Below are 27,062 nucleotides of genomic sequence, written 5' to 3'. Positions count from 1 at the left end.
CTGATGTCTAAAGTCCTGGAGACATCGCCACACAGGGACTGGCTTTGGGGACGTAAAAAATGGGCAAGTGGTGCCACCCAGAGAGCCACTGGGACAGAAGTTCCAGGGTCCCTGTGGGGCCAGAAGCCAAGGATTGCTTTCTCCCTATCCTAAAAGCCAGCGCCTTACAGTTAGGGAGACCTGAGACTAAATGTGAGGTGGCTCCTGGGACAGAAAAATGACATTAGGAGGGAAGAAAGGGAAATCCAAATAAAGTGTTCAGTTGAATGAACAACTATGCACCAACGTGGGTTGCTTCGTGGGGACATGTATCCGATGGTGACACAAGAAACACACGGGGACCCTGCTGAAGGGTCTGGGGAACTCTGCCACCTTTGCAACTTGTCCGTCAACCTAAACTATTCTTCACGAACAGGTTTACTGAATGAAAAGGAAGTACAGGCCACCAAGAAAAATCAGCAGCCAAGCATGGCTGTCAGTCACAACAGACATGTTTTCCAGTTCACGTTCACCTTGAGCTGATCGCTGTGGGGACTCCCTGCCTCCCTCCCCACAGGGCTGGGGCTCGCTGACAGCCCAAGAGAACAGTCAACAGTTCCAACTTGGTAGAAAGTCAGAAATCCACTCCTCTTTCCACTATCTCATTGCGGACAATGAAACAGGACTGCTCCGCGCCTGGCAACCCACGGCGAGTCACGGTGCTGGGGGACGGCCCACAGGGGTTTCTGTCTGAGCGGCAGCACTGAGGCCTCCTGGGCTCAGAAACGTGATCCTTCTGGAACATCGTTCCCGCTCCCGCCTCCTTCCCAGGCGAACTCCTTCCCCCAAGGGGCCCTGGTCTCCACCTGGGGGACGGGGAGTTTGGGGTAGTCTCTGGGTGCAGTGGGGTCCTTCTGCCACGATGATGGGCCCGTGGTGAAGGGAGGCTGAGGGGAAACCAGGGTGCCACTGCAGTTGGCTAGCGCCGGCTGAGATGCTCAGTTAGCGCCACCCCCAGGGTGTGTAGCGGTGTTGGCACCATTGGACGCTCGTGGCAGCGTTCTGGACAATAATGAAAACTTGGAAGCAACTAGATGTGAAATGTGGGAGATTGCTACATGCTGATACATCCCTGTGAGGTAATGCCATGTGGCCGTTGAATCATGCTGCAGGACAATATTTATTGACATGAAACGGGGCCCAAATACATTGCCAAATGGTAAAAGCGTGTTACAGAGACATCTCAGACAGGGTGATTCCCCCCCGTCCCCGCCCCCCGCTTTTGTAAAATGCCTGCCCTGCACGGAGAGAGAAGAGAACGCTCGCAGTGGCTCTGCTTTGAGGAGCAGGGCGGCGTGTCGGTGATGTCCCTGTGTTCTCGCCTGTGCCCCAGACTTTCCGCATGGCGTGTGCATCCTTTTGTGTAACGACAGCACAAAGATACATTTTTTAAAAATAATGTATGAGTTATCATTGCCTTCCAAAGGCTGGGTTTTTAGAAATTGAAAGCCATTTAGCCTGAAAGGCATGCCACTGTGTTCTCATAACGCTCTTCCCGTTTTAGTGACTCGGTTGTCGAGTGGGAGGGGAAAGGAGGAAGCTTGTCTGAGTCTCCCTGCTGCCTGGGGATGAGGCCTGTGGGCTGAGAGCACTGGGTTGCCAAGACACAAGTCTCCCCATGCCCCGGGGGACCTGGAGGCCCACCTGTCCTCCCCAGATGTCCAGGCTGTCCCCATAGCTACCACAGCCAGGGTTTGGCCTCTGCCCCAACCTGTGCAAAGCACCCAGTGGGTCGGGGGAGTCCCTCACAGAGACTGAATCTCTCCAGTTTCCAAAGAGCCAGCCTGTTGCTGGGCTGCTCTGAATGAGCTCTAATCAAACAGGCCCTGAAGAAGGAGCTGTGCCAGCGTGGAGGAGGTTGTGTTGCCAATGCCCGTGGTGTAAATGCTTCCACCACGGGCAGTTCCAGCTGCCAATGAGCTGGCCCTGAAGTGCTCAGCTTGTCCTCCCCCCCACCCCCATATCCCCACTCTCCTTATTCTAGCCACACCCCTACTGTAACTCCCCAGAGCAGCCCTGCCCATGGGACTCTCTAACGAGAACGTTCCGGCCCTCCAGCCACCTGGTGAGCTCCTAATTAAAGGTGCTGACACTTTAAAAGTGGGGTTGATGTCCCATGAGAGTCATTTTCTGGTGGCTGGTTTGTTGAGGGGAAGAAAGATGAGAGGCAGGTGGTGGGGAAAGAGCACCGCCCTCCCTGCCTCCTCTCTTTTGGGACTTGTTCAGCTCAGCAGGGCAGCAGCCCTTACAGAAAGGTCAGCCTTTGGTGGGTGGGGCTTGTGTGGCTCAGCCAATCCTGGACCCTCCTCCAGGCCACTGGACCCGAGACCTCACTAGCCCCGACCACAGCCAGCAGTTTTTGACCTGTGTGGCCTTCACAGCTGAAGACAAATGGAACAGGGCACACCTGCCTTCTTTCCCTGGATTCTGATGCTCCATACCAAGGTTCCCTGGGCCCCGAGGTCTCCACAAACAATGGGACCCCCGCCCCCCAGGAAGAGAGGTGCTTCCAGGGCATGGGCAAGCTGCTCAGCTGGCCACCCCTTCGCGCATGTGCGAAGACATGGAGAGAGGAGAGGGAGCAAGGAATATACAACTGGCTCCAAGCCATCGCCCTGAGGTCAGCCGGCCCTATCTGGTTTTTATTGGTGATGGCAGTGTTTGTGACAATGGTGCAATGGTGTCATTTGAAGACATAGCCCTGAGCCGTCAGGACATTCCCTTGTGCCTGGCCCTCTGAGCAGGTCCGTGGAAAGTGGCATCTCTGTCCCTGGGAGATTCATCCTTGTTCCCAGAGTTTCTGCATGGCTCTCATATTTGTAATTATAGTAAAAAGATACATTTCAATAAAGTGATGTATGAGTCATCACTGCATTCCTAATGCTGAATTTAAAAATAAAATTTAAACTTAGACTGAAAGAAATGCCATACGTGTCCTCAATGCTCTTCCCGTTTTAAGGCCTTGGTTGCTGAGTTGTTTAGGGGACCTGAGCCGGGAGGCTCAACATGACTCAGCGTGCCAAGCCCACGCAGCCTTCTGCAGGTCTACAGGACACAAGGCTACATCCTGTCGCCCCTGGTGTGTGATGGCCACGCCTTAGCCTCGGGCCCAGGTATGGGTCAAGTGGGATCCCCTCTCGGACCCGCCTGAGTGGTGCTTTCTGCACCCTGGAGATGGTAGCCCTCACAACTCAGGGTGACCCCGTTGGCACTCGCTGAAGTCACACCCTTCCCACTTCCCCTCCATGACGGGATGGGGACAGAGGTACCTCTGACTGCTCAGAAACTCAACTGAGATCTGGTATTGACTCAGATGTAACAATCGCCACTACCCACACACACACACATACATATGCACCCTTTCCCCTGGAAGAGGTCTTCTGGAAAGTTCCCTTTCCACTGAGAGGCTGAGCCCTGAACCCCAACACAGCACAGCCCACCTGGCTTCAGACACTGGCCCATCACACTCCCACCCGTCACCATGGTAACCGCCCCAAGAATCTTCCAAACCACACACTGAGCAAGTAAGAGGACGTGGGGCCTCTGAGCAGTTACGGGGTCCTGAGGGGACCCCTCCCATCTCTTTCATATATTGGAGTTCAGGTTGGGATTTTAGATTTTAAAAAAGGAGCCACTACCACTTTTAAGAAGAAAAGGTGACCGCAACAAAAGAGACTGCAACATTGGTTCTCAAATTCAGCTATGGGTTAGTAGCTTGGGGAGCTTTAAAAACATCCCAACGCCCAAGCTATGCCTCAGGCCAAGCCCATCACAATTTCCAAGGGCAGGACCTGGCATCTGTGTTTTTAAAGCTGCCCAGGTGCCTTCGGTGTGCAGTGAGGTCTGGGAGCCACGGCTCCTGAGCAAAGGTTCTCAAACCGGAACCCTGGGCCAGCAGCATCAGCACCACCTGGGACCTTGTACTTCACCCCGACCCGCTGGATCTGAAGCCGAGGGTGGGCCAGTGCTGTGTGCTTGGACAAGCCCTCCACATGATCCTGATGCTCCAGGTTAGGAACCAGCGTTTCAGAAAGATCTAGTAAGTTCAGGGCTAGTGGATGTGAACAGTAACGATCCCAAGACTCGTCAGGACTCCCAGGGAGAAGGAAGTGGGGGAGTGGCCCACAGCCCACCCACCGCCCTGGACTCACGCAGGACGCAGTAGAGGCCCAGCTGCTCGTAGCCCTGGCAGCAGTCGGTCACGTTCCTGGACTCAGGGACGTCCACGGCCAGGTACCGGGTCTTGTAAATGGTCTTGGGGCACCGCCTCCACGGGATCCACCCGCCGCAGGGGGCGTAGGTCACATGGGACATCCGGACGGCCTCCACTTTCTGGACATTTTGGGTCACGCTGTAGTTGCACAGCTGGTAGCTCAGCAAGGACAGGCCTTTGTCTGTGAGGGAGCAGGGAGGATGCAGGAGCCAAAGAAAGAACAAACACCAGAGTCAAATCGATGTGAGGGGTTAGCTCGCTTCTGCAGAAGCGAGTGAAACAAGATCCCTGCATTCCTGTACCCTCGGAATCTGCCCACCAGCCCACTGAGAAGTCAGGACAGCAGCGGAAACTCAAAGGGATAAAGCGTGAACAGAGACCTGCCCACTCAGAGACCCTCCTCTACAGAACACGGAGCAGCCACAAGGCCGAGCCACGCTGTGCCCAGCCCCAGGAGGGAGACACGGAGGAGTCAGACTTCTGGAGGTACACAGGAGGGAGACACGGAGGAGTCAGACTTCTGGGGCTCAGGCCCCGTTTTCAGCTTCATGCTCTGTGATTCTGCAGCCAGGAGAATTGTGTGCACGTCTCAATCTCCATGAGCCACAGTTTGTCACGAGACAAGTGCATCAGTAACAATTCCCACAATAACTGTATACTGAAGGCGTTCTACGCACCAGGCTCAGAGAGCAATCGGACCCTTTTAAGGAATGAGATGGAAGACAAATAAACAGAAATCTCCAAGACACGTGAGGAATCATCGATGGTCAAGGTCAGTCCGACTGTTACTGTCGTCATCGAGAGATGAGGGCATAGTGCCCGCTGTAGGATGACACTGGGTTCTGTGCCCATGGCCCCTTCATCAGCATGATCACTCAAGGCTCTGACCCTGTGGTACCACTACTACCTCCAGTCCCGTGCGTCTTTGTCATGGACACTGCGGCCTTGGGGCGTCCCCTCTGCCCTGGGAGCTTCAGTCTCATGTAGCAGGGACTGTTATGAGCTGAGCTGAGTCCCGTACCCACCCAAAATTCATATGCTGAAGTCCTCACTCCCAGTACTTGAGGATGTGACCTTATTTATGAATAGGGGTTTTGCAGATATGGTTAAGATGAGGTTATATTGTAGTAGGGTGGCCCCCATCCAACAGGACAGGAGAAATTTGGACACAGAGACAGGAGTGGGCACAGGGAGAAGGCCACATGAAGATAAAGGCAGAGATCGAGGTGATACTCTACAGGCCAAGGAACCCCAAGAGGGCCAGCAACCAGCAGGAGCTGGGGAGAGGGTGGGGCAGGGTCTCTCTCACAGCCGACAGGAGGAACCAGTTCTGCTGAGTCCTTGATCTTGGACTTCTGGCCTCTAGAACTGTGAGGGAGTCAGTCTCCGCTGTGTCAGTTCCCAGCCTGCGGTACTTCGTCCAGGCAGCCCCAGGGAGCTCAGGCCGCGGCCCCGGGGAGCTCACGCAGCCAGCATGGGGCTCTCAGTGCAGGACGAATGCAAGGTCTGAATATACTTCACACTTTCAGATTCTCAACCTCTGAGCTCCAAGCTCTATGAGACGGTGCAGCCAATGGGTAGGCGCTCAATTTGATAGTGTACAACCCTCAGGGTTTCTGGAGAGGAACTCAGGGATGGCGGCATAAATCCTCTTCATCCCCAGCAACAGGCAGCACCCCTGAATAGTCTGCCTCACAACAGCGCCCAAGTGCGCAGACGGCGAGACGCAGGGGGCTAGTGATCCCCAGGAAGAAATGGACTGAGCCGGCCCTCAGCCCGGGCTGGTGGGAGAGCCCGCAGCCTTACTCTGGGGTGAATGCAGTGCTGCATTACCCCACCCCACAGCGAGCCCACCCCACAGCCACGGGAGCCACTGGCTGCCTCCTTGTCACCTTTGGGGGTGGCAGGGCCTCTGGGGGTAGAGACACCTGCTGCCCGTCTCCACCAAAAGGGTGGGCGACCGTAAGCTTTGGGAAGGAATGGGAGGCCCCTTGGTGGGTGGGTGGGGCAGGAGAAATCAGCCACTGGGACCAAGGTCACTTAGCCCAGAGCTTAGAGGTGACTTGGATGAGGGGCTAGGGACAATGGCCGCCGTGGAAGTGATCGACTAACAAGACAAGACACAAGGAATTCCTACAAGGTGGACCTAGATCCTGTTTTTCTCTTCTTCACCCGAGACGAGATGTCAGCCTTCATTAGTGGTTGGCACCTCGTCCCTATCTCCAGAGAGTCACTGGTCCCCAGCTGATCATGGCAAGGTCCCAGCTGGTCATTGGCACACATGCCACATGCACACCTCTCCTGTGAAACTGCACTTGGGAGCGACTTGTTTGTGGTTCTGTTGTTTACATTCTCCCGGAGGCCTCTCTGAGCCCGGCTGCTCGGCAGAGCCCAGAGTAGACTCCCCTTAGCAGATCCTGCCATTCAACAAATCCCTTCGAGGGCCATCAGCGTGGGAGTCAGGGGTCCTGGGCTCTGGGCTCAGAGGCGGGACCTCGTCACACTCCGGAGCCTGGGCCCTGGGGTCAAGAACCGAATGCACAGCAGCTCCACAGTCACCAGCTGTGTGGTTCGGAGCCCGTTTCATGCCCCTCTCCCCCCCCCCCCCACCCCCCAGTGCCCCGGTCTTGTCATTTGTAAAGTTCTAGCTGTGCCCTGGGTTGTAAGATCAACTGAATGGGTGCCTGCAAAGGCAGTACCAGCGCCTAAGACCAAGAAGATGTGGGACTCTGAGCATCGCTGCGCTTCTGTCCCCGTGTCCTCACAGGTACCACGAGGGGCCACGCAACACTCCCAGGTCTCCTCTAGCTCCGCGACAGTCCCGCTCCTTCTGGGCTGAGCTGCGTGGTTCACGCATCACCCCCTCCAAAGGGGAAATCGAGTAAGAACCATCACAACTCAACCAAAATCCTGCTTACGGGTCAAAAACCTCAAACTGGAACAAAACTGACGTGATTATAGGAACAGAATGGACCTGGTTGAGTTCCCAACTGAATGAGACAGATCGCAGGAGGACAATGATTTAAAGGTTTCTGATTTCAATTCTTTGAAATCTGGGGCTTCAGAAATCAATGTTTTTTAGCAGCCGACCCTGTGCCGGGCAAAGGCTTTGGACAGGTGCCCCGACTCAGCTCCTCGCTCCCCGGTGGGCCACCTCCGTCCTCACTTACCACAGAGGAAATGGGGGGCTGGCAGAGCCCAAGGTGAGGGGCAGCTGGACGGAGAGCCCACTTCAGGGCTCCCTGTCAGGGTCCCCCGTGGAAACCGCCCTCCGCTGGCTGTGTGGCCTGGGGCGAGGTCCTGAGCCCCTGGGCCTCCGACTCCTCTGTAAGTCGAGGATCCAAGGCCTGGACACCTCATCTGCACCCACTCTCAGGGTGGCCTGTGGCCCTGCATCCCCGCACCACCGGCAGGAATGCACAGTTCCAGGTCCCACCCGGACCGTTGGCTCAGAATCTGCATTTGAATCACAGGCCCCCAGGGGGTTCGGGGGCACACACGCCACCTCTTCTGTGGCTGCAAGAAAGTGTGGTGAGAAGAACAGGTGCTACCCTCTCAAAGCAGAAGCGTCCGCCTGCCCAGCTCTCAGCGGGGCTGCTGCCCGTACTCATGGAGACCCTCCCCCAGGGAGCCCCCTCCTCCGGCATCACCTGCGCTGTGCCGGGACCCCTCACCTGTGAAGCCGCTAGCCTGGCCGGAGCCCACGGTGCTGAGCAGAGGCAGCAGGGCCAGCCCCAGGGTCCTGAGCATGGCCGGGCAGTGGTGGCGGCTCTGGGCCTCTCCTGAGCAGAAGCACAAAGGGGCCTGGGCCCTGGGCTGCAGAGAGGGCCCTTCTGTTCCCTGCGCCGCCGGCGGTGGCAATGGCTTCAGAGGATGCGCTCCCAGGGAGCAGTCCCTTATGCCTTCTCGTTAGCACCTGCCACTGCCACGGCCGCGTCCCCGGGGGCGCCTGCATGTCACAGCCCGTTCTCCCTCCGGGCTGACGGCACCTTTGAGGAAAGGCGAGTACCCACCCGCCAGGCTGCATCGCTGGGTCCCATCTCGTTGTTACGCAGAAAACACATTTCAGACCCGAATCTGACTCCCTCCGTCAAGTACAAAGTATTCTCTGAAGCTTATCACTGCAAACTGGCAGGAGACAACAGCGTCAAATCAAAGTGGTCCATCAGATTCAGAAAAGCATCCTTCCCCCAAGTGGACACTACAGATCAAAAGCCCTGAAAATGTCCCTCCCCTTAACCCAGTGATGGCTCCGGAGGACCCGCCTGGGCCAGGACGCTGTGGTCCCGGAGATGCGCATTACCTGTCAGGATTTAACAGGGGAAAGTGAGCATCGCAGGAGAACGGGAGGGTAAATTACCCCCAGAGCATCTGACGTGACATCCCACACACAATGACAGGCTCAGCTGAAGGCTTTTAGCAGCAGGAAAACAAACCTTCACAGTGCCAAGTCAACGCGGCAGCTCATACAGCCTGTCCCCATAAAGACCACGACTCTGTGTGATATATACCAGTGGGCACGGTCCCGAAAGGGCCACAGGAATAAAAGGAACCATGGTGAGGGCGACAGAGTGATGGCTGATCTCCGTTTTATGTCAGTAGCCATGATCTTGTATGTGAAACAGATTTAAATCGCCTGCGAAACACTGTCTGGTGGGTGCTGTCTCATTCCCCCGGTGGGTTGTTTTTCAGTGCTTGGTATTGAAAACCGAGGCACGATTTTGAACATTAGGTGAAGATCTCATTAATTCTGCTGAGAAAACTTCCAATTAGGGCAACAGAGCCCCATCGTGGCTGAAGGTGCAGAAGTCTAAGTCCCCTGTGTGCGAAACACTGAACAGTGCTTCCAGAAGGGAGCCTCTAGCCTGGCGCCCGCATCACCGTTGCTGCGTTGCTATGTCTCCTGTTCTCCGTAGATTAACCTCTGAGATGACTGGCTGCTGCGCTTGCATGGTTAACGGCTAAATGACACATGCTAGGATAAGAACACCAAAAAAGGGAGCTAGAAATAATCACGCAGTTAAGGGGCTCAGCACCAGTCTCCTGGGAGACGGCACCCTTTACAGAGAACCGGGAGAGCAGGATCGACTCATCGACCCTCACAGTGCTGGAATGGAGGTTTAAAAAGGTCTCAATAAGAAAAGAATACATTGTAAAGCTATCCTATCTAATAAAGATGGAACATGCAAATTGACCATCACTTCACGACAAAGATGGTGGTGCCCACAGCCAATAAGGAGGGAATATGCAAATTGACGCGACAAAGATGGTGGCGGCCGGGCCGGGCCGCTTGCATCGTTGCCATGGCGACGATGCAGGCGTTCTGCCCCGCCCCAGCCGCTCCGGGCCTCTTGGCAGTGCGCAAAGGCGGACGGCGGCTCCGGGCCAGAGCGAAGGTGGAAGGCGGCTCTGGACCTGAGCGAAGGCGGAAGGTGGCGGCCAGAGTGAAGGCCCGGGTCCTGGGTGCCGGCAGCCAGGGGAAGGAAGGCCTATTCTTTAATGAATATTCGTGCATCGGGCCTCTAGTAATATAATATTCAAGAGATATATAATATTCAACTACAATATATTTTGTACAAAATACAAAATATATTGTAATTTAGGGAAATCTCAATATTAAAAAATGTGAGAGGATTCTCTATGATGACATTCTATTATACCATCTCTTAGAACTTTTGGCTCCTATAATGTATGGCCATTTCTATAAAATATGAAGTTGAAATCAAGAGTAATGATACATTTTAAAACTTGAAATTGGCGCTGTGCACCATTTTCTCTCATGTTCAGGATGACCCTACGAAGTAGGTCCCTTATCCCCATCTCACAGAAGAAGAAACGGAGGGTCAGAGAGGCCACACAGCCAGTGAGTGGGAGATTCGGCCTCAAAGGCCGAGTCCTTCATGCTCCACTCCACTCCACTCCCTGGCTGGTCACAGTGCCACCCAACAGAACATCCAGCCACAGCCTCCAAGAGAGGGTAGCAAAGCCAAGACATTTTACCAGAGGGGCACTTCATTCTAATTTGAAATTCTCCATTAAATGTCATCACACATATTTTCTCTTTATATTGAAACTCATATAATGTAATAAAACCCTCAAAATTGACAGTCTGTCTCTAGTTTGGTCCTCCCTCAACCTCTCTCTCATACAGGCACAAGAAGAATGTGCGTATGTGTGTGTATGTGTGTGTGTGTGTGTGTTAATTTCATCTACAATGGGGTGTCTTTCTCCAGTTATTATGGAGGCATATTTTTCTGCATGATGACTGTAGGGATTTTCCACATCTGCCTTTTTCATGTAAACACTCTGAAGAGGAAATAACCATGCACTGTAAACTGGAGGGATGTCCTTCCAGTACGTTACATCTATCACCTCCAGGGTGTGCTCAGCCACAGGTTCATCCAGCAAAGATCCCAGTTCACTCTAGGTGCAGCCTCCTTGGTGCGATGCTGGATTAAAGGACACATATATGCACACTCACACTCATGCATGCACACATACACACTAGCACTCACACTCTCATATGTATACATAATACAGGCACATTCACACATGTCCATACTCATGCATATTGCACAGCCTACAAAGGATCCAGGAACCCTGAAGCTCATACACATGCATACTCACACTCACACACTCACATGTGTGTGCGTACATGCAGAGGCACACACCCAGCATGCTCACACACATGCACAAGCACATGGGATGAGCATGCTCCTTGTCCCTGGAACCAGTGTCTCTATGCACATGAACCGTGTTCTCTGCTTTCAGTGTTGGTACCTGAGCTGAGCTCTGCCTGCTTTCTCCACCTGTGGAGGGAGGGGGGCTTTCTCACCTCAGGCTCTGAGTTCTATGGTCCTATGAACAGAGGTTCAACAGTCTCCACTACATAGTGTGTGCGCTATGGGCTGAAAGTTTGTGTCCTCCCAAAATGTGTGCATTGAAGCCCTAACCCCGAGTGCGGTTACATTAGGGGTAAGGACGTTATTAAGGTAAAATGAGGTCATAAGGGTGGGGCCCTGGTCTGATAGGATCCATCCTGTATAATAAAACCCTAATATGCAAATAGACCGAACGGTGGAACGAGCCGTCGCTACGATGTGCACTAACCACCAGGGGGCAGACGCTCAACACAGGAGCTGCCCGCTGGTGGTCAGTGCGCTCCCACAGGGGGAGCGCCGCTCAGCCAGAAGCTGGGCTCACAGCTGGCGAGTGCAGCGGCAGTGGTAGGAGCCTCTCCCGCCTCTGCAGCAGCGCTAAGGACCCCTCGGGGGATGTCTGACTGCCGGCTTAAAAGTTGGACATCCCCTGAGGAGTCCCAGACTATGAGAGGGCGCAGGCCAGGCTGAGGGAACCTCCCCCCCCCCCCAGTGCACGAATGTTGTGCACCGGGCCTCTAGTGCTCTTATAAGAGGAGACACCAGAGCCCTCTTTCTCATTCACTCTCTCTCACTCACTCTTTCTCGTTCACTCTCTCTCTCTCATTCGCTCTCACTCTCTCACTCTCTCTTCCATGTGAGGACTCAGTAAGAAGGTGGCCATATGAAAGGTAAGAAGAATCCTCACCAGAAACTGACGGTACTGGCACCTCGATCTTGGACTTCCATCCTCCAGAGCTATGAACAACTTTCTGCGTCTAAGTCACACAGTCTGTGGCATTTTGTTATGGTGGCCCCAGCTGACTAAGGCACTGTACTGGGAGGAGCTAGCGAGGACGTTGGTGGCAGTGCGTAGGTAGCACTATTAGTCTTGCTGGTTTTCTGAGACACAGTCAGAGATGAGCTCAGAGCCTCTTGGGTGAAGGAGAAAGCTCCCAAGGTCAAAGCCAGAGCTGGCCTTGCAAGGTGCCTGCGTAGGAGTTTGCCCTGCAGACAAGTGGAAATAAAACAGGGCATGAGAAAGGCTGCCTGGCCTCTGAGGATCGAGGCAGGTCTGCATGACGCCCCCGGGGCTCACCCTGGCAGCGCTTTTCACGGGTCCGTGCCCGGCAGCCCCAGGATGACACAGGAAGCTGCTCGGGACCTGTGTGGCGTCAGGGCGCAGGAGAAAGTCCCGCCATTGCTTCTTATGCGGCCCTGATGGTTTCAAGTTCTGAAACAGCTCAGATGAGAGGCAGGAAACAGGAAGTGAGAACGGAGGAGGGGCGGTGAAGTTGAGAGGATTCACATTTGAGAAAGAAGAATCAAAACATACACGAAGGTAGAGGAAAAGAGAAAAATCATCAGCACAAACCCGACTTTTCTTGGATGCCCGGGCTTTTCATTTCCAACCTGGTGGCAGGGTCAGCTCTCTGCCTGCTCATTCATCCATTTCCCCGGACATCCACACGTGCCTTAAAGGGCCAGGTGCCTTCGTGAGCGGGTGCCTTGCAGATGTCACTTAGTTAAGGCGAGGTTATCCTGGCCCTGAATCCAATACGACTCGGGTCCTTATGTGAGGGGAGTTTGGATGCAGTCACACAGAGAGAAGGCCATGGAACAGTGCGGCAGATTGGGTGATAACAGCTGCTGGCCAAGGATGCCACGGAGTTCCGGCCCCCACCAGGAGAGTGGCCCTGCCCAGGCCGGGATCTCAGACTTCTGGCCTCTGCACTGTAGGAGAACAGATTTCTGTTGTGGTAAGCCACCCAGTTTGTGGCACTTCGTGATAGCAGCCCTGGGAATCTCTGACAGAGCAATGAGGAGGCTGACATTAAACCTAATTTCACAGCTGATCACATCATGACAGCAGGGTCCATGGACAAAAGCTGGGACCTGAAGGGAGAGGGCACAGCCTACGAAGGCTCCAGGGCCAACAGCTTGGTTGTATCTGAAACTGGTGGAGGGCAGGGACCCTGAAGCTCAAGTGAGCAAGGTGAGGCCCGCCCTGTCCATCACGCCATCCTTCCAGCTCCAGCTCAGGAGAGTGGGGCATCTGAGAGCTGAGTCTCTCTTGAAGTGGGCATCGAGGCAGAGGGCCAGTGAAGTGGGCCCCGGGCACCTCCCCTACCTGACCGCTCAGGGTGTGCGATGGGGCCTCCGTGTCACTCAGGGCCGGGTCCGCAGGGTCGACTTCAGTTGCAGCAGGAGGTATTTGGGTCAGATAATGAGGGCTGTTAAGGCTGGAATGCCTTATCTAAGCACTGTGACGAGGAGAAGCTGGCACGGGGTGAACCTGCCAGACGCAGGTGGGGCTCCCACCCGCGCCCCATCCAGCCTCTGTGCCTGCGATCACAGCTTCCCAGCAAGGTGCTCTTCACGAGTGGGTGGCTTCAGTGAGAGTGAACAGGCACTCCGCTCCAGGGAGCAGGAGACAGGGCGGGAGGGACCCACTGGTGCTGGGAGGAGGAGGAGAAAGAACCGTCCATGGTCCTCAGGTTCCCACTCCACCTTGACATCACCGTTCCCTCTCTGAGCAGCTCCGGAGGGCACTGGGCTGTGTCCTCCTCACCTGCAAACAGGGAACAACGCACTTGCTCAGGGGGGGCCCTATGGACTTGCTTGCTCACAACTGGTGCTTCATCAAGTTCAGTGTCCTTGCTTTCTCCTTATGAAGGTCAAGTACAAGAGTGACCACCAGATGACCTGTGTACAAGGAAGGGCTGTGCAATGTCAATTGCAGTCACTGTCCATGCATGGGAACTGCTGGCCAAACAGAGCCCTTGTCACTGGTCATCTGGGGACAGACAGGCAGGCTGTGAAGGCCTGGCCTAGTGGGAGACCCATACTGGGCCCAGATGAGAGCTGGCCAGGGCTGGGGGAACTGTCCCCACCAGTGGTACAGGGAGGGGACACTCAGCAACCTGGGTCAGGTCAGGCCTTCCAAGGGTGTCCAGCAGTAGCCAGCCATGCAGGTGACAGTATGGCAGACAGGACAGCGTGGATCATGAGCATATGAATGGCACAGACGGGAACCAGGGTCGGGGTCGGTTGGCCAGCTTCAGGGAGGTCTACCAGAGGTGGCAGGGCTGGCCCTGGCTCAGAAACTCCTGGCCCTGGAAGGGTCATGCTGATGGCCATTGTGCACCAGGTGAGCCCCTGAACAGATCACAACCACAACACAGAGGCAGAGCTGAGTGAGGAGCTGGGTCCAGGGTCCACGCTGGCTGGAGTCAGAGGCCAAGGTCAGATATTTCAATTGGGCCTGGCCTGAGGAGCTAATGCTTAAGAAGGACAAGAGGGCCATCTGGTCAGGGTGGGACCAACAGGGAATTAAATATGGTCCAGTAAGCACCGGCTCAAACACGGATTTACCCCTGTGCCTTCCTGCCCTCACCCAACCCCATCTCTCTGCCCTCTGGTAGTTTTGGCCCTTTATCTTTTACTAGAGGCCCACTGCACGAAATTCGTGCATGACGGGGGTGGGGGGGTAGGAGCTCAGCCCAGCCTGCACCCTCTCCAATAGGGGACCCCTTGAGGGCAGTCGGACATCCCTCTCACAATCCTGGACCACTAGCTCCTAATCACTCACCTGCTTGCCTGCCTGATTGCCCCTAACTGCCCCCCCACCAGCCTGATCGCCCCTCACTGCCTCTGCATGCCGGCCTGATCACCCCTAAATGCCCCCCCTGCTGGCCTGGTTGCCCCTAACAGCCCCCCGCTGCTGGCCAGGTCGCCCTCAACTGCCCCCTCCCTGCCAGCCTGGTCGCCCCTAACTGTCCCCCTCCCCCCCCCCCCCGCTGCTGCCCTGGTCACCCCCAACTGCCCCCCCCCCCCCCGTTAGCTTGGTCACCCCTCACAGCCCCCCCGCCCCGCCACTGGCCTGGTTGCCCCACACAGCCTGCTGTTCAGTTGTTTGGTTGTCCCTCACTAACCCCCTGCCAGCCATCTTGTGAGGGCATGATGGTCAATTTGCATATTACCTCTTTATTATATAGGATATCCATGCGAGCAAAGGGCTCCTCTTCCCTGAGAGACGTTGGGCAACAACAGAAGGAATCGTAGCTAAGTTACCTCTGCTGATACCCAGACCAGTGTCTGGCATACAGTAGGTGCTCAATAAGTGCTTGTGGACTGAATGGCCTGGGGTCAGCCCCTATGCACGGTAGGGGATCACCAAGACTAACACGCAGAAGAGAGGACTGCACTGCGGCCTCCCCCACCCTTTGCCCGAGGACACCTTATTTTCTGGTAAGTAGCCAGCCTAACAGAACCACAGCCACTTCCCAGAATAGACAGGAGCCTCCAGGAAAACCTTCATTCTGGTGTTGCAGGCGCGGCTGGTTGCACCCCCTTTCCCACGGAGCTCACAAATGGGGAACGTTAGTTTTCGGCAGCTTTCCCCAGTGACTTCCTGGTGAGGGAATCCAAGAGTGATAGGAAGTCATCCCAGATAAGAAGAAATGGATGCCCAGGGATGGGTGCCCTTGGTCCTGGGAGTATATTTACATTTAATATTGAAATACATTTAAAATTCTTATAGGAGCAGCAGTCCTCTCTAAATCAGAACATTTTCCAGATCGCTGACCAAGGAAAGAATGCGCGTCGCCCCACAGGACGGAGGATGTCTGGGAAGCAGGCCTTCCCCCTTCGTCACCTGATTTTCCAGATGTGCAGACGGTCTCCCCTCCCATTCCCAGCGTTGAAAGAGCCCTGGCACAGGGTGGGCACACAGGGGGGCTCTTTCTGGCAAGCAAAAGGACCCCCTGGAGAACTGGGCCTGGGCATTCAAACCCGTGACAGCAGCGCAGCACAATGCTTGGAATGTCTCCCTGGCCGGTGGAGCCACGGAGAACAGTTTTCCATCCCAGAAGGAAAAAGACGACGCAGTGTTTCCAGCTCCGTTTCAGGGATCTGCTGAACGAGTTAGGGAGAAACCATATCCTCAACACCTGGGGCCACTGCTTCCTGTGAGTGTCCCCAGGGCGTTTGGAGAGAAAACGAACCAGTCAGGGCACCCTGAGAAGGAAGCGATGCAAGCAAGAACAGCAGTTGTAGTCGGCTGGAGAGTGTCTCCCTAACATTCATGTCCACCCGTAAATTCAGATTGTGACTGCGTTTGGAAGTAGGTCCTTTGCAGATGTGATTAAGGGGAGGCTCGAGAATAATAAGGAGCTAATCCTGGGTCATGCTGAGCCCTGAATCCTTAGGAGGCAGAAGACACAGAGAGGAGCCAGACCCTGGAGTGATGCGGCCACAAGCCAAGGATGATGGCACCACCAGGAGCTGGAGGAGGCAGGAAGGACCGTCCCCTGGAGCGTTAGGAGGGAGCGAGGCCCTGCCCACACCTTGATTTCAGACTTCTGGCCTCCAGAACTGCAAGAAGATACATTTCTTAGCCACATATGTTGTGGTGATTTGTGAGCAGCAGCCACAGGACACTGTCACACATGGAAAGGACCGCAAGAATCACAAGGGACTCAGGCGGGTGTCCTTGCCCAAGTGTTTGCGTGTCCTTCCTCTGAAGACACCTGAACACGGATGCTGGTTTAATGCTCGCTCCGAGGCAGACCACAGAGAAGGAAATGACCTCCTGCTGAGATCCGTTTGCTCACAGAGAAGACGGTGCCTCTGGATGCTAAATTTGGCATGAGATTTTTAAATAATTTGCCTCAAGATTTCCCAAACTATTTTGAGCAAATTAGGTGAGGAAAGTGTTGCGCTGGCCAGAAACGTACTGAAAGCAAGCTTGAGTCCACTTCCACGCTGAGCTCTCTCTTCCTCCCTGGCCCGTGAGCCCAACAGAACAGCCCCTGATCAGAAGGTGCCCGGAGAAAGGCAGCCTGGCGAGGGGGGGGCGGGGGGGGGGCACGGACCAGCCCGGGCCAGATCTGGCTGGGCCACAGCCCGAAGGGGCTTACACCAGGGACACAACCACACAGGACCTCCACTTCAACCTGTGACCCCAGGGCTTCGGCCACACCCTCCAGGACCTTCCAGAGCGAAACCCAGAGATGCAGTCATTTCAAATTCTCCTTTCTCGACGTTTATAAACTAGAAATAAAATGGCTTGTTGTCCTCCAATTGATCCTCTTAGAAATACCCTTTCTTAGAAGATTGGAAGGAGAAAAGGGAGGGAGTGGAGAGGGAAAGGGAAGAGGGGGAGGGTAAGGGAAGAGAGGGAAGAGAGGGAGGGAGGGAGGGAGGGAGGGAGGGAGGGAAGGAGGGAGGGAAGGAAGGAGGCAGGGAAGGAGGGAGGGAGGGAGGGAGGCATGAGGAAGGGAGGCTGGCAGGAATTCCAGAGGGAAGGGCGTGGCCTGGAGTTGAGGGCCACATTCTTACTCTTTCCCTCTATTCCTCACGCTGCCTCCCCCACCCCCAGCCTTCCGTTAGTGAGTCCAGCTCTGGCCTTGGACCGGCAGATGTTTTGCTGCCTCAGTGTTTGGAGTTCCAGCAGAGGACATCTGAGACTTTGCCCTGGTGCCTTATCTCTGCAGCCAGGAGCCCGCATGAGACCCTCCCACTTGCAACCTGAAACCCCACCGATTAGGGAAACCAGGCCCTCTCTATGCTGCATCTGCCCTCTCACCCCCTACCACCACCACCCCCTCCCCCGCGTTCCCCACACACAGGAAGTTTCCGGGGATGGGACTTCCTGCTCGTTCAGGATTGCTCTCCCTGTGCCCCTGGGCTGCCCAGGATGTCTCCAGAGCACCCCAGGCAGGACTGTGCTACAGGCTCACTCCCCCCTTTCTTGAGGGTCCCCCCTCTCTGGCAGCTTCTTGCCTGTCCAGGCTCACAAACCCTTGCTTCCACCATGTATTCCATACCCAGGAGCCAGATCTGCCCACAGGCAGCCGTGATGCAGGGTGAGGGCACAGCAAGGTCAGGCCCAACTTCTGCTGCTTATCACGCCGTCCCCCACTCTGCCCTGGACACCCACTCCACCCCGCTTGCCCACTCCGTCCTGGCTAACACCAGCTGAAATGCAGATTTCCCTGCGTCTGTAGGCCCTACCACTAATTAGCTGGCATCTGTGCCGGAGGTGAAAGTATTGATGGGCCGTGGGTGCACCTGGGAGGGGGCAGGGCACGGGCAGAGCAGGTCTGGCGCCGTATCCGAGAAGAGCCCTCTTGGAGAAGACCAAAGGCAGGCATGATGCTGAGGGCAAGTGTCCGAAGGTCTGTCATTGGGAAGAAGCACATATTAATGCGGTAGAAGGCTGAAAATTAGAATAAGGAGCGGTGACTGGAGGTTATCCCCAGGTCGCTTCTGCTCGATAAGAAAGAGGTTTCTCCTAATTCCAGCTGCGCAGTAATGGTGCCTGGTGTGCTAATGAGCTCCCTGACACCGGGAGTATTCAAGCAGAGCAAAAGCCCATGTAGAGCCCTGTGAGCTGGAGCATCGTGAAGGCAGCCCTGTGCGGCCGTGGACAAGCTGAGGCCTCCCTGTGGGCAGCAGGAGTAGATTGATCCAGGGTCCGAGACGCCCCCAGACTGTCTCCAAAATCATTAGATCTGAAAGCCTTTGGGGTCAGAGCCACAGAAAATGCAAGAGGGCAGGGGGCCAGCAGGACCAGCGTGAACACAGGATGAGGGCTCCACCTGAGCCCACGCCTGCCACACACCAGCCACGCAGGGCTCCTGCCTGGAGGCTACACGGTCAGCGGGAGAAGCCTGGGCTCAAGCCTCCGCCTGGCTGCTTAGCAACGTCAAGACTTGACTCAGTTTCCTTTTATGTCGAAAGGAGAATTAAGGGAATTCTGCCCAAGGCGCTAGCAGGTCTCCTCTGGAGAGGAGTGAGCCAGTGACAGAGTCATTCACACCAAGACGTGAACACCTGGGCCCTGAGCCTGTCCTGGACACAGGGGGAGAGATGACAAAACCTCAAAGCAGAAAGTGCCAGCCAGGGGATCTCGGCCATGGTTAAGGTCCTTTTTAGGTTCTATACAGTTTTGGCTCTCGAGCTACGGATTTAGATAAATTTTGCAGGCCTTCAAAGACAGATGAAGACAAGCCCAGCTGGCATGGCAGCTGGCGTGGCTCAGGATTTGAGTGTTGACCTATGAACCAAGAGGTCACAGTTTGATTCCTGGTCAGGGCACATGCCCAGTGTAATAAGGTGTGCAGGAGGCAGCTGATCAATGATTCTCTCTCATCATTGATGTTTCCATCTCTCTTCCTCTCCTTTCCTCTCTGAAATCAATAAAAATATATTTAAGAAAAAAATAAAACAGAAAAAACGGATGAGGACAAAATGGAGTATGGCCTTGGGTTTTTTGAAAAGCTAATGAAGTTGCTCTCCGGAGTGGCTAACATTAAAAAACAAACAAACCACACAATGCTGACCAGGACATGAAGCTCACAACATTATTGGCAGAAGTATGAAATGGAAAAGGGTGTGGAAGATTCTTATAAAACTGTACACACACCTATCCTAAACCCAACAATTCCAATCCTAGACATTTACCCAAGATAAGTGAAAATATATGTCCACAAAAATATGTATTCTTCTTTAAAATATATTTTTTATTGATTTAGAGAGGAAGGGAGAAGGAAAGAGAGATGGAAACATTAATGATAAAAATCATTGATCAGCTGCCTCCTGCACACCTTATTACAGAGGGCTGCATGCCCTCCATGGTGGATCAAGCCCACAACATGGGCATGTGTTGACCAGGAATTGAATCATGACCTCCTGGTTCATAGGTCGAAGCTCAACCACTGAGCCATGCCGGACAGGCAAAAAAAGATGTATTCTTGAATGTTCACAGCAGCTATATTAATAATAGCCCAAAACCTACAGCAGTGATGGGCAACCTTTTGAGCTTGGTGTGTCATACTTCGCCAAAAAACTGAGCATAACTCGGGTAGTGTGTCACTTTGAGGAAAAAACATTATTTCGCAAATGTTTCATCCTCAGGAGCAGCAAATGTTTCATCCTCGGCATGCGGCCGCCTTAGCGGCCGCGTGTCATCAGAAATGGCTACGCCTGTCTGACACGCGTGTCATAGGTTCGCCATCACTGACCTACAGATTCATTAAAAAGGGGAGGGGGTGGGTAAACCAATTGTACTATGTTCTTACAATGGGACACTACCCAGTAACAGAAAGAAATTAACTATCGCTGAGTCATGAACAGCATGGGTGCCTCAGAAAAACAGTATGCCGAATGGAAGAAGCCAGAACAACTGAGTACACACTCTGTGACTGCCTTTGTAGAACGTTCTAGAATGGGCTAAGCTTCTCTGTGGTGGAGAGAACGCAGAGCCCGGTTGATTCTGCAGGAGGAGCATGGGTTCTGCTGGGGAAGGAGCATTAGGGAACTTTCTGGAGTTCTGATGGCGTTCTGTACCTTAATGCAAGTTTACACATTCGTCCAAACCCAGGGGCATATGCTTAGCATTTGTGCTTTTCACTGTATCTAAACTTTACCTTGAGAAACAGAAGAGCATAAGCAAATGTTGAGCTCCAGGCGATGTTACGGTGGTGAAGTATTTAGGGTGGTGACTGAAATTCATCAGAAACGAGAAAACAGGGTTTGAAGGATGCAGGTGAATAGATGGGCAGAGACGTGATAAAATTAATATAGAACATGTTAATCAATGCATCCAGGGTGTTCACCTTCACAGTTTTTCCAACATTTCTGTGCGTTTAAAGTTTTTCATAATAAATATGCAGGGGAAGCTGACTCCGGGGCCGCCCTGGCTTTGAGGATCAATGACACGGCAGGCCTCCCGTCTCCTCTTAGGGGGGACTTTGTCGTGTTGACTGGGCACCTGTTAAAATCCTGCTTTTATATCCGTGACATTGTGTATCCTTAAAACAACTGCAAGAGTTGAGAGAACAAGGTGTCAATGCTCATTTCCTGATAGAAAGTGAGGATGAAAACAGATCAGCTGATTCCATCCTTTTTTCCTGACTCAAAAGGGAACCGATGCTTTTTACAGAAACATACACTCCAGGGCAACGGTCGCCAACCCTCCGGACCTCACGGACCACCAGTGGTCCACAGACCACCAGTTGGCGACCGCTACTCCAGGGAGGGACTTTTTGGAGGCGTCAGCTGTTAATCAATAAAGCAATAGTGCCTAGAAATCAGGTCCGCTTGCAGGAGGCCGTGCAGCCACTCGCTAGCTGCCTGAGAACGCCTGCTGAAACTGATTTCTGTCCACAGGGCTTCCTGACAGCTCTCTGGGACCAGGTCCCACTGTGGTGACCTCTTGGCTAATGACCTCCAAGATGGGGACCTCTAAGGAGGTGACCTCAAAAGGTGTAACCTCTGGAATGGTGACCTCTATAAGGTGGAAACCTCTGAGCTGGTGACCTCTGATCTGGTTGACCTTTGAGGTAACCTCTAAAACAGCCTGGTTCCTCCCCTTACCACTGAGTCACTGTGGACAAACTTTCTGTACACTATGAGCTTCATCTTCCTCTCCTGCAGAGAAGTACAGCTTTTCCAGAAATGTTTGTTTTTATTGTCACTATTAAAGCACCTTTAAGAAAGTAAAACCACCTTCAACACCCCATGTTGAAAAATCAAATGTGTGACCCAGGCTGGGTTTACTTAATTTGTAATGTCTTCTAGTCACCCATGAAATACCTTGGACCTTTTGCTGTTAGGCAAAAAATGTTATCAATGGTAAATTATTATTATTATTATTATTTTAGGGAAAAGGCTGGCTAAAACGTATCTTCATGTTGCTTATGGTTCTCAGCACGCCTCACCTGCTGGCGGCTGGGGCACAGGTCTCAGCCTGCGTCGGTCAGGAGGCTCTGGTCTACATCCCTTGCTGGCTTGAGACCTGGAGAGTGTGGCCAAGAGCAATCTCATCATCACCTCTCCCGCCCCTTATCTGCACCACACAGGCCCCGGGAGATAAAGCCACCACAAAGGGCTTTGAGCTTGGGGTGACGGACACCGCTCTGGACAAAGAATGATTTATTATTCAGTTATGGAGAGACAGGCCGATCCAGTTGAAACCTGGCAGCGCTCTGCTTTAATTTAGCTGGGAGCCTTTCATTCCTTCATAGCTAGGGGGAAATTTTTGTAATTAAATTCACGGGCAACGAACGTGGCCAGAAATCTGCCTTTTAACACAAAAACAGCTCCGACACCAGGTTTAAGAACAGAACCAGGTGTTCCATCCCAATAACAGACTCCGGACAGGTGGGGTCAGGCCCACAGTTGCTTCCAACGGCAGCCTGGAGGCCGGCCGCCTACCCTGCTCCCGCTGTCAGCCCCGGGAGGTGTGCCCGGGTCGGTTTTGTGGAATTTAATTTTGTCGGCCGATTGATGGGAAGGATTTGCGGATTCCAGGTCTTTAAGTGAACGCAATGCTTCTGCCATGGGCTCTTGTCCATACTTTACGGAAGAAAGTGAAAGGAACACTTCCGCTCTGCATCCTCGGGATCCTGACAGCTAAGGGCAACGTGGGGTCCTGGGGAGGATTCTGAACCGGGAGAGTGGCCGGAAAGGGGCATTGGATTTGCTGTAAACAATAAAAATGTGCAGCTCGTTTGTACGACTCCATTTTCACTCATCATCCGCGGCTACATCTCCCCCTCCCCCCCAAAAGGTGTCCCTCTGTCCCCCAGAGGAAGTCATCTCTGGACAAGTCATTATTTGGACGTTTTTCAAACCTTCCAGACCTTCTCAGTGGAATAGGAAGGGCGGCGAGAGCCTCCCTTACTCTTCCCAGGGAAGGAACCTGCGAGGACGGTGACAATGGGCCAGGCCAGCAGCACTGGCCCCCCAGGAGGATGTCCCTTGAATCTGCCCCGTTTCAAGCCATCCTGGTCCTGAGCAAAATCTACCATCGTTCTCTACTTGTTCAAATGTACTGATGGTGGAAGCGGTAACCGAACAGTCTCAAGATAGTCACAATAAATGTTAACCAGGCTACCCTAGCTGGTTAGCTGGCTCAGTGAATAGAGCGTCGGCCTGTGGACTGAAGGGTCCCGGTTTGATTCCAGTCAAGGGCATATGCCCAGGGTTGCAGGCTCAATCTCCAGTAGGGGGTGTGCAGGAGGCAGCTGATCAATGATTCTCTCTCATCATTGATGTTTCTATCTCTCCCTCTCCTTTCCTCTCTGAAATCACTAAAAATATATTTTAAAAAATAATAAAATAAATGTTAACCAGACCTACATGTTTTTAACGTTTAAAAAGGACACTATATTTAAACATGGACAGTGGATTAGACGAGGATGTAGTAATGTTGTTTCCTGATTTTGATAACTGTGTTCTGGTGCTATAAGAGAATGCAGTACATGTGTAATGAAAACATATGCATAGATATTATGTATGTGAAAAGATGTATACATAGAAAACATTTATATACCCATGTGTATATGTTCACATGAAAGGATATATATAGAGACAGTGTCTTGTCTTGGAACTGCTCCAACAGAATACCATACATAGACTGACTTATAGACAAGAGAAATTTATTTCCACAGCTCTGATGGCTGGAAAGTCCAAGGCTCTGGCAGATTCGACGTCCGGTGATGACCTACTTCCGGGTTCCTGGATAGCCGTCTTCTCACTGTGTCCTCACATGGCAGCAGGGGCGAGGCGGCGCCGTGAGCTGTCTGCTCCCCGGGACCTCAGCTCCTCACAGCCCAGCACCCTGCATGGCACGGGATCAAAAAGTGCAATCATGTAGCCGGGGTGGCGGATCTGATACAAATCTGCCTTGGCAGCCGCCCGCCAGTGACCTCACACCTGGCTTCTGTCTGAGTTGTGTGGTAATGACCTAAAGCTGGAGTGGGGCGTCTCCGACTTCAAGACAGGGCGCATTGCTCAGAAAAATGAAATACGGTGGTGATGACCTCAGAATCTTAAAATAAATTTCATTTGGCCACAGTCAAGTTCCTAAGGCCTAGGATTGTATCTTGCTATTGCTTTACTTACCTTCTAAATACTACGATATGCAAAGGGTACCTTTTGGAGGGATAAGAAGTGGTGAGAATGTCCCCCTCCCTCGCCCCCCCACCGCCCACCACCACGTACAGCCCATCCCACAGGGCAGTCACACTGGACTAAGCACAATGAGGTCACCCAGCTCCCCGCAGACGTGGAAACCAATGGCTTCCAACTGTTTGGACTAGAGATGCTGAAACCCAGGTTTGGTTTCCCAGAATTCTTCTCCCTCCTCCAGCACAGCCGCTGGTAAGCAAATACGTTTTTTCCCTGAGACACATTTTGAATAAATACTGCCATTAAAGATTCCACCATGCTTCAGATAAACATGGAAAAGTCAGTTGCCAGTTTCTGCCTTATTGTTTCAAAAACAAGTTGTAAAGGCTCTGCTCCCCCATCTCGCACCGAAATCTGCTGAATGGCCTAGTTTTTCCCTTTGCAATGTGGGACACAGAGAGAAGACAAGTCACCCGTGCTGACCTTTGTCCTAAAGGGATGTTGAGTCAAGGAAGCAGATGTTTCTTCCGGAGCCATCGTCCTGTCCCCGGCGGGGAGACGGGCGGACGCTGAGCCGAGCTCAGCCTCAGTTCCAGGGGATGAGGAGGAAAACTCCCAAGATACGCTTCCAGATGTGCTGGGCAGCTGGCCTTGTGCAGATTAGGCAAAAGTGGGTGTGGGGACTGCTGTGGTGTCGGAATAAAAGGGTCCCCACACCTACCTAGCGTCACCTGGCAAGTCCAGGGACCTTGATAATGGAGCCACCTGGGAATCCTGTGGGAAGCTGGGGCAGGAATGGGCATTATGACCTCAACGTAATCCCAGAAAGCAAACACCTCCCATTTCCCTTGATGTTCCTTGGCTCACTTCCTCCTTCCCTGTGGAAAGGGCCACTTCTGAGCCTCACGGAACCCCGTGGTGCTATCCATTCACTCATCACTCTGTCAAGGTCACTGTCCCCCATCAGCTTCCAAACCAGGTCACCCTGCCCTGCGTCTCCATGTCACAAGCTGGGCAGACACCTTCCCCGCCTCCCTCTTAGGGTTGTTCTGGAGGACAAATTGGGGCCACCGTAGCCTAGGCTACCGGGGGACTGCCTGCATTCAAACACAAATCTCTTCTCTCGGCCAGATTCCACTATCAATGAAGAGTTGGCTGCACTTGAAAACTTCCATTTTCAAAGCTAACAAAGCTGACTTTGAATTCTCAGCCCTCCCCTCTACGAGGCTGACCCAGCACTGGTTGGCCGACTCCAGGGAACACCGGACTTAGCTGATGTGACACAGATCACAGGAAAGGGGGATTTCCCAAGGAGGGCACGATGGTGGGGGTGGTGGAGGTGGTAAAAGCCAGGACACTGGGATCCACGGGTCTTGGGAGTCTGAAGGTGGGAGCATGCATAGACGCCTGCAGCCGCCTGCTTTCTGCCTCCACAGCTTCCGCATCTCACTCTTTCAGATCTCACCCAGCGATGGTGGTGAGGGGAGGAGTCAGTTCGCGGCAGGACAATCACGGCTGACTTCTGGTGCAGCCACAGCTCTCCGGATGGGGCCTCAGTGCATTAGGAAGGCCACCCCACCCCAGACCCATCCTTGCCAACGGATTGGGTCCCCCCACCCCCATGCAGATTGGATGGCAATGGGCAGCCTGCATTGATTATTTTGGGCAAATTAATTTAGAAACAAGTTTTTTAACATCAGAAGAACTGGTTCCAGATGCCCTGTTATTACCCGAAGACCACGAGGAATAGATTGGACCCTGTGACAATGTTCCCTTATTGATTTTCCAACTAAATGGACGTAACACACCCTTATCGCCTTGGAGTGGGGCCTTAGAATCCTCCCAGCACTGAGAGCTGTGCGTCTGTTTCCATTCTCTACGATCCAGAAGGCGTGACTCCACCTGGAAAGAATGAGCTTCATGCCAATGGCAGTGGTTGACAGACTGACCGTCAGTTCAAGATTAAACTTGTGGTCCTGGTCGAGTTGGTTAGAGAGTCATCTGGATACGCCAAGGTTTTGGGTTCGATCCCCGGTCAGGGCACATACAGGAAGCAACCAAGAATGCAGAAATAAGTGGAACAACAAATTGATGTCTCTCTCTCTCTCTCCCTCCCTCTGGTACCAAGCAGGTGGAGAGCAGCATCTCTCTCTCTCTCTCCCTCTCCCTCTCCCCTTCCTGCCCTCTCCCTCCTTTCCTCTCTCTCAGATCACTAAATAAAAAATTTTTTTAAAAGAAGAGACTTGGTGGAATGTCGAACCTTGATGCTGAAACGTTGCGTGTTTGTATTCCTGTCACTCATGTATTCAGTTGCACAATCCCCAAGAGCCTAGGCTGCTCACAGACCTTTGACCTGCGCCAGGGCCTCGGGGCCCCTCTGCCACCATTTGCACCAGGAAGAGCTGTTGCTTCGAGGCCGGCTCTCTCCAGATGCAATCACAGCACAGGAATTTCCCTGGGAGGGCCACCAGGCTCAAACATGGAGCACAGGGGGCCGGAGGGCTGTGCTGCAGGGCCAGGGAGGAGGCTCTGACGTCAGCCTTGCTGACCCCGGACAGGCCACACAAGTCGGCCCACTTTTGTTTCTTCTTTTTGTTGTAACAGCTTTATAGTGACTACCATATAATTCACCCATTTAATGCGTTAAGATTCAATCTTTTTAGAATATACACAGTGTTGTGCAGTCATCACCATAATCATGTTTAGAACAATTTCATCAACCCAAAAAGAAACCTTTTAGTGATCACCTCCCCAATCCTCCCAGTCCCCTCCCACCCCCCAGCCCTAGGTGACCACTGATCTACTTTCAGTCTCTGTGGATTTGCGTCTTCTGAACATCCTATATAATAAAGAGGCAATATGCAAATTGACCCTCACACCCTCTCATCACAAGATGGCCACCCATGTCATCACAAGATGGCCGCCCCCACGGCATCACAAGATGGCCACAAGATGGCCGCCCCCATGTCGTCATAAGATGGCCTCCCCATGTCATCACAAGATGGCCGCCCCCGCATTGTCACAAGATGGCT

The 27,062-nt window shown here is 53.4% G+C and overlaps 1 protein-coding gene across 1 annotated transcript in view; it reads right to left on the bottom strand.

Annotated features, from left to right (window-relative positions):
* UMODL1 (uromodulin like 1) overlaps positions 1–8,002 on the bottom strand; it is a gene marked incomplete at its 5' end in the record, with an annotated part of 54,295 nt that extends 46,293 nt beyond the window's left edge. The window contains 2 exon segments of the mRNA XM_079767256.1: positions 4,191–4,433; positions 7,927–8,002. Of these exon segments, the coding sequence (XP_079623382.1) occupies positions 4,191–4,433; positions 7,927–8,002 (319 nt within the window).
* Between the last annotated feature and the right edge of the window lie 19,060 nt (positions 8,003–27,062).

The sequence above is a fragment of the Cnephaeus nilssonii genome (genome assembly GCF_951640355.1).
Source record: "Cnephaeus nilssonii genome assembly, chromosome: 3".
Taxonomy (NCBI): Eukaryota; Metazoa; Chordata; class Mammalia; order Chiroptera; family Vespertilionidae; genus Cnephaeus; species Cnephaeus nilssonii.
The sequence above is the reverse complement of the archived record's forward strand: the minus strand, read 5'-3'. Positions and strand labels throughout refer to the sequence as shown.